The sequence below is a fragment of the Eptatretus burgeri genome, chromosome 3, assembly GCF_056783735.1.
Source record: "Eptatretus burgeri isolate ZD-2024b chromosome 3, Ebu_testis_v1, whole genome shotgun sequence".
In the NCBI taxonomy this organism is placed as follows: Eukaryota; Metazoa; Chordata; class Myxini; order Myxiniformes; family Myxinidae; genus Eptatretus; species Eptatretus burgeri.
In genome coordinates, this window is record NC_140963.1 from 34,873,695 (window position 1) to 34,885,194 (window position 11,500).

Below are 11,500 nucleotides of genomic sequence, written 5' to 3' on the forward strand. Positions count from 1 at the left end.
CCACGCCCCTGGAGTGGATGATGGATGGGCGTGAGGTCAGAAGGTTCGGGGGAGAGGATAGTTTTGTGTGAGGTCCGTGATTGGAGGCAAAAGGATCTAGCTCGCTGGCTTCCCCTCGACACGGCGAAGAAGGCTGCATGATTCTTGTGTTTGTGCTGAGGTGAGTTTGTTCACGTGCTGACGCTAGCCATTACTGTTCAGCTGAGTCGTAAAGAGTGTATGTTTCTGAGGAGGAAGGAAGAGCGTGCCTCATGGCCTTATCATGGGGCCTCAGAAATCATCTCGTCTTGTGGTCGAGGAGGAAGGTGGGTGATCGTGGTGAACAGACCTGGTGCAAGAGAGGAACGGTCGGCATATTCACTCGTGAAAAGAAGCTGCACGGCAGTTTCTGAGCCCCGGTGTTGAAAATCACCGCCCGAATTGCCTCCTGTACGTTTCCCGCCAACAGAGCAGCTTGGTGCCGTCTTGCGAGCTTCCCGCACAGACGACGCGGTTTGATTGTCAAGTTCTAAAAGACCATCTCTGGACAAAGCTAAGTGCCAGAATAAAGAGAGGGATTTTTCTTTTGTTTTATATTTTTCCCTTGTCCATTTTTGTAACTGTGCGTAAAGGTGCCTCGACTTTAGCCTGTAGATTACCTCACGTTTCATTACCTCATGCTTTGATTTATTTTCATGATTACGTTTTGATTTATTCCTCTTCGGAATACTTTATTTATGTCCATTAAACCCCTATTCATTAAGATTGCCTGTGTTTGTCTGTTCATTGTGGGTTCGAATATAAACCCTTGTCCTCCGTCCTGTTCAACGCGTCTGCTACGTGCTTTGCCGCCCCTGTCCCATGTTTCTTATAATCTCCAAGGATCACGTGTTCGCCTCCAAGGTAGAACCGTTCGACTATCCATCCAGGTTGGTCTTGACCCCCTGGACACGACAATACATTCATGTCGAATTGCAATTATTTTGAATTACACAGTGGGGGATGTTTTTTCAATCACATGGTGGCGACGTTATGCTTAGAATTTACACATTTGGTTAACGGCAGTGACGTCATCGGGAACAGAAGTGTCATCGGGAACAGAAGTGACGGTTGGTTTCGTCTGTGTGGGCAGTGCTTCGAGAGTGACGGCATTTGAGGTAATAAGATCGTGCTGTGATGACTTGCAAATAAAAGCTGTGATTAAGCCATTCCTGTTTACAAGGAGAATCATTAACTGTATGCAACAGATGCCTTTTGATTTACACGGGGGTGGTGTTTTGAATTTCGATGTTTGCAGCATCCGCTCTATGTGTGGACTCCTGCTTCGACATTCCGGGTAGCATTGGTGGCGAACAAGAGGAGATGATTAATCTATATTCTTTTTGATCTGTCACATGAGAGTTTTGCCTTTAACGGCAAATCCTGGTTCAATCATATAGATGTGTAGTACAATGAATTGTGTAAGCACTCTTAAACACTTTCATTTCTCTTGGATTAAAAATAAATAAATAATTTTCGCTTATCATGCGTTTTTAATTGATGCTCGATAGTGCAGCAATGGTGACAGTTCGCTGTGGTTCCCCTTCCTGGCTGAGGGTGGTTGCACTCAAAGTTTGTTTTATTGATTCATTTCCGATTATTTTGTGCTGCCAGAATAACTGAGAAGTATGCTTGCTCACCTTTGCACTGTGTTACCTGGGTTAGAATCTTGACCCAGTTATAAACTGCATGGTCAGGCATCAGAATGTGTGCCGCATACCACCCATCGGAAAGACGTTAAGTGGGTGAGGAACCCGTCTGCCAGCACTGTTCGTTGGTGGATTTTAAAGATCACATGGTGTATTCCTTGGAAAAGATTAGGCAAGTTTTCACCGGCATCTTGAATGAATTCCAAATTCCTGTGTAAACGTTGAGTAGCAAGTCGTCTGGCTTTCTTGGATGTCTCCTTTTATCAGGTTTCACTGCTCGTCATCTCAGAGTGTTGTTGTCTGAGTCACAACTTCTCCACTCAAAACAAATTGACTTTCCCAGGTTGTTTACGTATCACATGTGAATGGCTGTTTTCGGATACAAAAAAGGACATTTTTGTGTTAGGGATGAGTTCAGGCAAAAATACTTCACCCTTTCTGGTAAAAAGGCTAAAATGATTGGGAGACCTAGGGTAGGGGGAAACAAGCTTAAAAATAATTAATTCGTAACTATAAAGGAAATTTGATTTTGGAACAAAAAAAATACTGCGCTGTGATTTCAGATATGGACAGTCGAATACATTTCCATCAAAATGTTCCATTTTTAAGGACATACAAGGAGCTAATACTCTGTTCCCTGCCTTTTGGGTGGTATGAGGAATAGATCTGTGTAATATGAAAGCATAATGTTGAATGTTTTTTGAAATATCTTGCACACAAGCATTGTTATTAAGATGGTAGCCATGGCAACAGAATTCAGTCAATCACAGCCGTGATCTAATCAGGTTGCGATTAATGTCGTGAGAAATGGATACCAGCAATAAGAAAGCTAAATGTTCAACGGTTTTTGAAATATCGCGAACACAAAAGTACATGGACAGAGGATCGGTTATGGACAGATGATAGGTCGGTCGGACGGAGCTCATTTTAATGTCCTCCGTCTCCGACCTTGTCGGGGGGGCATGGGACAAAAATTGCAGGTGGACGTAATCTATATTATAAAATAAGCTGTGCGTGCTTGTTCCACTCATTGGTTGGCCAGTTCTCCTGACTTCATCCACGATTTCTATACTCCGTATTGGCCTGAGGTTTCGTAGACCTCTTTTGTAAGGCTCACGCTTTCGAACTCCCTCACTGCTTTATGTTTGCTCTCATTCAATGTCTAATTTCATTTTTTTATCGTCACTAAGATTGTTTAAGACTCTGTTGCAAAAAAAAATCAGACAAATATTGATGTTTTAAAAGGCAAAATGCATTTTGATAGCCGTTTCTGGTCAGGCGCGATATGGGGAGGGGTAGGAGTAGGGGAGAGAGGAGAGAAATGGGGAGATTGAGAGAAGTATGGGAAGATGAGGTGGAGGGAGAGGGGAGAGAGTGAAGTGAGGGGTGGGGGAGAGTGAGATGAGGGAGGGGGAGTGTGTGTGTGTGTGTGTGTGTGTGTGTGTGTGTGTGTGTGTGTGTGTGTGTGTGTGTGTGTGTGTGTGTGTGTGTGTGTGTGTGTGTGTGTGTGTGTGTGTGTGTGTGTGTGTGTGTGTGTGTGTGTGTGTGTGTGTGTGTGTTTGTGCGCGCGCGCGCGTCCATCCGTGCATGCATAAAATCCATGATACTGTTTCTTATGTATTTATCTCATTATTGTGTATTTGTGAAAACTACATTTCAAACTATGAAAATGATACAACTAAACAAAATGAAAGGTAAAGCAGGGCAGCCCCCAACTGAACTATCCTCCCTCGGGACTAACCCTCCTCAGAGGATTTGTGTTCCTCGACAAGGTAATGCTGCAGTTAAATATCCCGACTGAAGGAGGTCGCCATTCTGGATGAGCCAAGAGGGAACACTAATCCGAATGCAAATTCTGTAAATGTCTGATTTGTAATTGCAAAAGTTGTCTTATATTTTCCACAAACAATATAATTAATTTTGCAGTTACATCTTGATCTTACAAGTTCAAAGAAACCAAAGAATTAATTACATGTAAAACCTCAAACAGTTTACTTGTTGATTTGTAGCAAGTGTGGCATGCAATATGTAGGTGAAACAATGCAGAGATGTAATGTAATAATGAATGCACACGGGCGGCACAAGAAACCCAGATTTAAAAAAACTAAAAAATAGGACTGCCTCTCCTGAAGCTGAACCAGGATCAGGAGCAACAGTCACTCAAACCCCCCACAGACCTCAGTAGACCCTGAATTTTTTTATGCCATGAACAAACTTAGGTACATCACAGGTGATGAAGGTTGTGGTCAAGTTTCATCAAACTAATTAGTGTAGTTTTGGAGAAGACAGCGAATACCAATTTTAGGGGTCAAAACCCAACCCCGTAGACTCCTCAATGAGCACAGTTTTTTGATGCGGTTTATACACTTTGGTACGTCATTGGCGTTGAAGGTTGTGGTCAACCTTTATCCAAATTGTGCATGTAATTTCGGAGAAGAGAGCAAATACTAATTTTTTTTGGGGGGGGGGGTTAAAAACCCCCCTGTAGACCCCTTTAATGAGCGCATATTTTGATGCGGTCGATAGACTTTGGTACATTACAATGGTCAAGTTTCCTTAAAATAGTGAATGTAGTTTTAGAGAGGAGAGCAAATGCCTGTTTTGGGGGTGGTGGGGGGGGGTCGAGGGGGGGTAACTACGTAAGCATAAATAACTTTTCTGGATTAAAGAATTAAGAACTGCTTACCCTTATAAGATTAATTGAAATGATTAATGATACATACATACAACATAATGGCCAAAATATAATCGCCTCTGTTTTTAAAACCTTACCACAAGACTGTTAGAGACACAGAGTACATAATTATGGATGTAAATGTCCAGTTACAGACACACCACAACAAATAGTAAATGAATGGTTAGATTTTAACAAATCAAATATTTGTAGATTACTTGACGGCAGTGGAATTAAGTAGAACATTCCTCGAGGATAGTACTGACATAAGTCAGCCCCATGGCGGCATACATACAAGTGGTCCTCCATCGGGGCACAGGGACATTATTTAGAGGGAGGGGGAATTAGTTTAGATTAGTTTGGTCGATGAAGACAAGGACAGACATTGAACACGTAGTGGGGACGTAGTTGGTTTAGCTACGTAGAGTTTAAAGGAATGGGCACTAGTTGAAACGATGATGGGGAGCACAAGCTAGTTAGGGGAGCGTAGTTCTTTAGAAGTGTCAGTATGAGTGAAAAATCAGCATAAATAAAATAATTAAAAAAGAAATTGAATGAATGCAGGTCAGCGGTTCTTGTGTGTTTGGTGTGAATTTAGTGTTTGGTGAAAGTTACAAATGGATGTTGTTTTGTGGTTGGTGCTGAATGTAGAAATAGAATCATTTGGCTGGGTGCAAGAGATGATTGACCAGCTGGGAGTATGGCTCATGAAAGGTGAGTATTGTTAATGAAGGGCACTTTGGGTGTTAGGGGAGAGTCGGCCAGAGTAGGCCATGGGTCCAGGAAACCGTTAGTGTGTGTAGTGGGCACGGGTACCCGAGGGAAGGGGGCCGGTGTGCCAGATGCCATGGTGGGCATCGGGAGGTAGAGTCAGGGAGGGAGCAGGTAAGCTCGGAGGCGGCCTCAGCATCCCGGGGCTGCCATCGGGCGAGTTTCACAGATGGACAGACCTGCCAGGGGAGCCAGCCTCACTATCCAGCCATGAAATTGTGTGAGGGCACTCAGGAAAATTTGCAGGCCAGGCCCAAACTTGTTACGAGCACCAATGCAGACGATGGAAATCATGGTTGTTAGAATCCATAGTTTAAAGAGAAAGGCATATTGGAAAGCCCCAGAGATAGTTTAAAAGTTTATTAAAGATAGGATAGATTGGAATATGTGTACCCCTTCGCACCATCCACCTCTTCACTGATTGCAGGCCACTGGACTTGTCCATTGAGAATTCCGAGGACCTGTAGGAGTTGGCCTGAGGCTGCATTGTGGCTCTAGACAGGTTTACTTGTCTCTCCTCTTGAAGGGACCTTAGGGGGATGGGATTATGAATTCGGCCAGGGACCAGGAATTTAAATAAAGGTAGGGACGGACAATGACATTAGTGGTGATCGGAATAGAAAAAAAAATTGTACAACTTACTTGGGGAGCAAGGGGGATATGGACAATGACAGGTATAGACCATGGGATTATGGCCGAGTCCACCTGTGGAACGGCCGGCACTGCCGCTCTCTCTTCTCTCTCTCTCTCTCTCTCTCTCTCTCTCTCTCTCTCTCTCTCTCTCTCTCTCTCTCTCTCTCTCTCTCTCTCTCTCTCTCTCTCTCTCTCTCTCTCTCTCTGCCAGAATTTGTTTTTCACTCGGAAGTTGTGGGTTACAATGTGTACACTTTCTATCACATGAAGTAGTGTAACCCTGTAAATGAAGGTGGAAAAGTCTGATTTAATGCAATTTAATTCCAGCCTTTAAGGCAACAAAAGGTGAAAATTTTGAAAGGAGGTGTAGACTTTCTACAGGCAATGTACATGCTATACGATGGCTTGGCGACTCAGGACGAGTCTGGTGAAAGTGAGGGGGCTAGTGTTGCGGTCCTGCGAAGCTGGCATTTCTTCTCGGCTATGGCATACAACATAGCGGTCCTGAGGCAGTTATTTCATTAGTATTCGTTTTAGATCGTCCTTCCCTCTTGTCTCGTGGGTATGTCGGATATAATGCATTATGTGGGCTTTAGGTAGGTCTTCATTCTCTCCTTTATTTATTTTATTTACTTTGCTGCACACCGAACATTCTTTCACGCAAGCATGCACGCATCGTAACAGACAGCTTGCTTCATTTGTATATGCTGCCAAAACCCCGTTCAAACCACGTGCCATTCTCCAACGGTAACTTCATGTCAACCTTCTCCGTACTCGAACCACAACGATATAACCTTCATACGACCACCACAATGCCTTCCTTAAAATCCCCCACAACAACCTAAGCTCGCTCACCTCACCAAAACTGCTACAAATGCTTCAACCACCTCACCATAACTGCCACAATGCTTCAACCACATAAACACAACTGCAATGAATGCAGCATCCACATTCACAACCCCGGATGCCCGCCATTGTCCTTTGAGGATATTGGGGAACTATGGACAACTACCTACCATTGCAGATGCTTGTGTTCGGAACGATTTGGCATGCAGCTCAAAGCGCAAGTATGCATTGGAATCCGTTCAACACCGCCTGGATAGCCCTGGTGCTCTGCTCAATCTTGACCCCCATTTGGTGTCCAGTGTATGTTCATGGCCGGAGAGCACTCCCAGAAGCCCGCGCCCCATGTTGATCTCAGAGCTCTGTCGCGTGACCAAGTTTGGGGGCAAATTTAGCTATTTTCGGCATCGGGTCAGAGCAAGGGGCGGTGCTATTTCTTGGAAAAACATCCGTCCACCAATGGGAGCACTGGGAAATGCCTTCTGACCATCCTGGTCCAACGTCGGGCTCCTCTCTCGCGAGATGTCTACCCTGCAAAGGAATTGTAGTGGGTCTGAGCCTTTAGTTCTGGGTGCTGAGTGAATAGAAGAGTTCTGGCTTGATAGGCGGAACGGAGCCGGTGGAGCAGAGCGTTTGGTGGACGAGCGAACTGAGTGCCAGACCGATCACAGTTATCCAATGGTTAGAAATACATTTACAGACTTTCTCACATGTCATTGTTAAGCTATCTTCTTACACGTTCTATCTCATATTTTCTGTCTCGTCTGCGAAGGACATAAAAGAGCTGAAGAGTGTCCCCACAGACACGCACCTCTTCCCATTTTTCCTTCTCTGCACCCAATCTGCATTTCATTGCACCTCATTTGTACCTCCTAAAATCACGTACCTTGGCCACCCCCAGTTTTCTTACCTCCTCCCTCTCCGAAGCAACTGGGAAGCATGGGCCCGTCGGCCGTGCCAGGTACCATTGAGGTCGTCAACACCTCGTACTTTATCTCTCTCTCTCTCTCTCTCTCTCTCTCTCTCTCTCTCTCTCTCTCTCTCTCTCTCTCTCTCTCTCTCTCTCTCTCTCTCTCTCTCTCTCTCTCTCTCTCTCTCTCTCTCTCTCTCTCTCTCTCTCTCTCTCTCTCTCTCTCTCTCTCTCTCTCTCTCTCTCTCTCTCTCTCTCTCTCTCTCTCTCTCTCTCTCTCTCTCTCTCTCTCTCTCTCTCTCTCTCTCTCTCTCTCTCTCTCTCTCTCTCTCTCTCTCTCTCTCTCTCTCTCTCTCTAACTTTCCTCAGCGTATGTGTCTGATGGCACCTGTCATGATAGTGTGAATAAGATTGTCGAAGTTATTATCACTTTAAGTCTGCTCTATGTCCTTTGTGTCTGTAAATATATGCCTGCTCTTTGCCTTATTTATTGTAATAAATCGGTTTTGTTGTAAATGTACCCAGCTCATCCTGTCTTTTCCTCCATTAGTCCAGCAAAGTCTGCATGCTAGTGTCACCCAGGAAGTTCTACCCCACATGATTTGCTCTTGTTAGCCAGCGCCAAATCACTGTATCACTCAGCAGTAATCTTGGTGTGCGCTGTGGGCATGCAACACCCTTTTGTGCAGCTGTCCACAGGCAAGGTATCACATGACGTAGTGTAACCCTGCCAGGATTGGAAGTTCCAATCAGCATTTATGGTTGCCTCACAACTCTCCAGCATGCAGAGTTATCTGTGCCTGGCAGCCTCAGGACTGGGCTTTCGGAGGGACCCAAGTGTTTCCTCTCGTGGTGAGCCTCAAACCCCGGATCCACAACAATATGTTAGATTTCAATGCAAAGAAATGTTTTTGATAAAATTAGAGGGTCTGCTGTATCTAATATATGTCCAAAATACATACTGTTTACTCACCAGTGCATGGGATTGTAAGCATGTTAAAGGGGTAGAATGTGCAGATTAATTGCATCAATTGTTGTTCAAATCCTGCTGTTTGACACATTTCAGAGATTTCAAAAGCAAGAACGTGCTATTGAAAAATGACATGACAGCCTGCATCGGAGATCTTGGACTGGCTGTGAGCTTTGAACCAGGAAGGCCACCCGGGGACATGCATGGACAGGTTAGCAGTGCAGATGGTGTTTTTTGTTCTTTCTGTTTTCATTCACCCCAGCTTGGTTTGGACTGTTGACTCTTTCCTCTGGCTTCACACATGCCAGTTCTTTGTTATCCACCTTGCTCTGTTTACCCTCTGCAGTCATATCCCGAATATAATTAATTATTAGCTCACCTGGACTCCAGTCCAGTGAGCTTATGCGATCGAGCAGTGTCTGTAGGTGAGTGAGTGATGAATGAGTGAGTTAGTCAGTCAGTCCGTAAACACTTCCAGTCATTATCGCTTGAACCAAACACACGATTTTGATGAAACTTGGGCACAAGCTTCATATCTGATGCCTAACGAAGGTTTATTAACCGCATCAAAATCTGCGCTCATTGAAGTGTCTACGGGGAGGGAGGGGGGGAGTTTGCCCCCTAAAATAGGCATTTGCTCTCTTCTCCAAAACTACACACACAATTTTGATAAAACTTGACCAAAATCTTCATCACCCGTGATGTACCAAAGTTTGTTCACGGCATTAAAAAACACAGGGTCTAACGGGGTATGTGGGGGTTTGAGTGACTGTTGCTCCTGATCCAGGTGAGCTTCAGGACACGCGGTCCTATTTTTTTTACCTCCACCATCAATGGTGGAAGGAGGTTATGTTTTCACTCCTTTCTATCTGTTTGTTTGTCTGTTTGTGTGCAAGATGTCTCAAAAAGTTGTGGACGGATTCGGGTGAAATTTGGTGGATAGGTTGCGTGTGTAACAAGGACGAACCGATTAGATTTTCGTGAAGATCCGAATCCAGATCCAGGGACTAGAATTTTTTAAGTGATTCTTCACCATTGAGAGAGAGGGCTCAAAAGTTGTGGACAGATTCAGATGAAACTTGGTGGGGCACGTTGAGTTTGTGAATAGGAAAAAATTATTCAATTTTGGTGGAGATCCGAATCCAGATCCAGATATGAGACTTTATTGATTCTTAAAGTGATTCTTCACCCCTGAGAGATGGGGCTAAAAATGATATATGACATGGTATTTCAAAAAGTTATTGGACTCGATATGTTCTACTGGATCAGGCATTGCATGGCGGAGGTACGTGCTCCCACCAAGTGCCTTTCTCGTTTCCAACTGTGGTCCTTTTTTATTTTTTGAACAAATGATGTAGAATCACTTTAAAAATTATGAAATTCTCGGATCCAGATCCGGATCTTAACCAAAATCAAATTGCTTCGTCCGTGTCACACACCCATCCTATCCACGAAGTTTCATCTGAATTCGTTCACAACGTTTTATGATATTGTGCTATATATCATTTTTTAGCCCTATCTCTCAATGGAGAAGAATCACTTCAGAGATTCTCAGATCCAAATTCAGATTCCCACCAAAATTGAATCAATTACTCCTCATCACATACTCAACCTATGCAACAAAGTTTGTCCGAATCTGTCCATAACTTTTTTTAGATGTCGTGCTCACAGATAAACAGATGGAGACAGGGCTGGAAACATAATCTCCGTCCACCTTTCGTGGCGGAGGTAATAAAGTGCATTGCTTTTAATATTCATGGGTGTCATGGGTTTAATAATAATAAAGTGCATCGGTTTTAATATTCATGGGTTTAATATTCTCCGACTAATGAATTAAGTCTCATATTCGGAGCTGTCGCAATTGTAGTTGAATAAATATTGTAATAGCATCACACAGCGTATTCAGGCAATCAGCATTTTGAAAATATATTAGAAAATTGTTCTCCGACTACTGTCAGCATCTCATCCGTATAATGTTTTGAACATCCCTTGTGCCTAACTATTTGGTTGTACTCATAAATATATACTAATAAAAGGCAGTGTGTGTCAGTGTGTCTCCGCCATAACGCCAAAACCACGAAACCGAGCAGCCTGAAAGTTTGCATGCATTCGGAGAAAACTCCAAGGAAGTTTGGGTTAATTAAATCACCCCTTTTGAAGATAATTAACGGCCTTATTTAATTATATCCTTTATCAGGCGCATCTTCGGTCACCACTCTCTATGGGGTCTTAAGGCATATCCTTGGTTACTTCGCTTGGGTCTGAAGCCGCCATGTTTTTTCACCTGCTCAACCATACGTTGACTTGGAACAGGTTGCAACAATTTATTCGTGGTAAAGTTTGTTTTTCACTTTCCCCACTCTTATTATCGAATGCCTGTTCATCATAGCCACGAATCGCTGGGTACATTGCAATGCTTAAAAGCCTCCGGAGACATCAGCGTTCGTTGCGGTGGTCGCATGTGCGAAAATATAATAAAGTATCTCTTAAGCTAAGCAGAATTACTAAATTTAAGCTCCAAAATCGAACTTGCAAGCAGTCCGACTCAAAAAATGTGTTCATTTGTCCAATTCGGACATATTTGACGTTTGGGGCATCCCTGGGAGTTGTATGTTTAATATGACGTTTCGTTGATGATTGCTAATCGTGTACCAAGAAAGCCGTTTCTTTGGAGTGCTTAAACCAGCGCTCTAGAATATTCGCACTGTCACTGAATACTGTACGTTGATCGACTTGAACAAAGTTCAGGGGTCACTCACATACATTCTTAGCCGCATGTTGTTCTACGGTACAACAGGAGGTGGCTGGCTCACTGAAAATGTGAAATTTTATTTTCCACGACGTTCCCCGTTTTTGACGACGTTATATGACCCGTCACTTCAGGACGGATGAATATAAATTAAACGCTTCATTTTTATGTTTCTTCAGTCGTTTTGCTTGGTGCACGTTTAAGTTTCAATGGCAATGCCATGGTTCTCTACCGGAGGTAGGAAGGAAAAATAAATTATTTGATAATGATGAGCAAAAAATAT

The 11,500-nt window shown here is 43.7% G+C and overlaps 1 protein-coding gene across 1 annotated transcript in view; it reads left to right on the forward strand.

Annotated features, from left to right (window-relative positions):
• Window positions 1-11,500, forward strand: part of LOC147029664 (activin receptor type-2A-like) — a 176,856-nt gene that overhangs the window by 154,506 nt on the left and 10,850 nt on the right. The window contains exon 8 of the mRNA XM_085872135.1: window positions 8,565-8,734. Coding sequence (XP_085728261.1) covers window positions 8,565-8,734 — 170 coding nt within the window. The remainder of the gene's footprint in view (window positions 1-8,564; window positions 8,735-11,500) is intronic.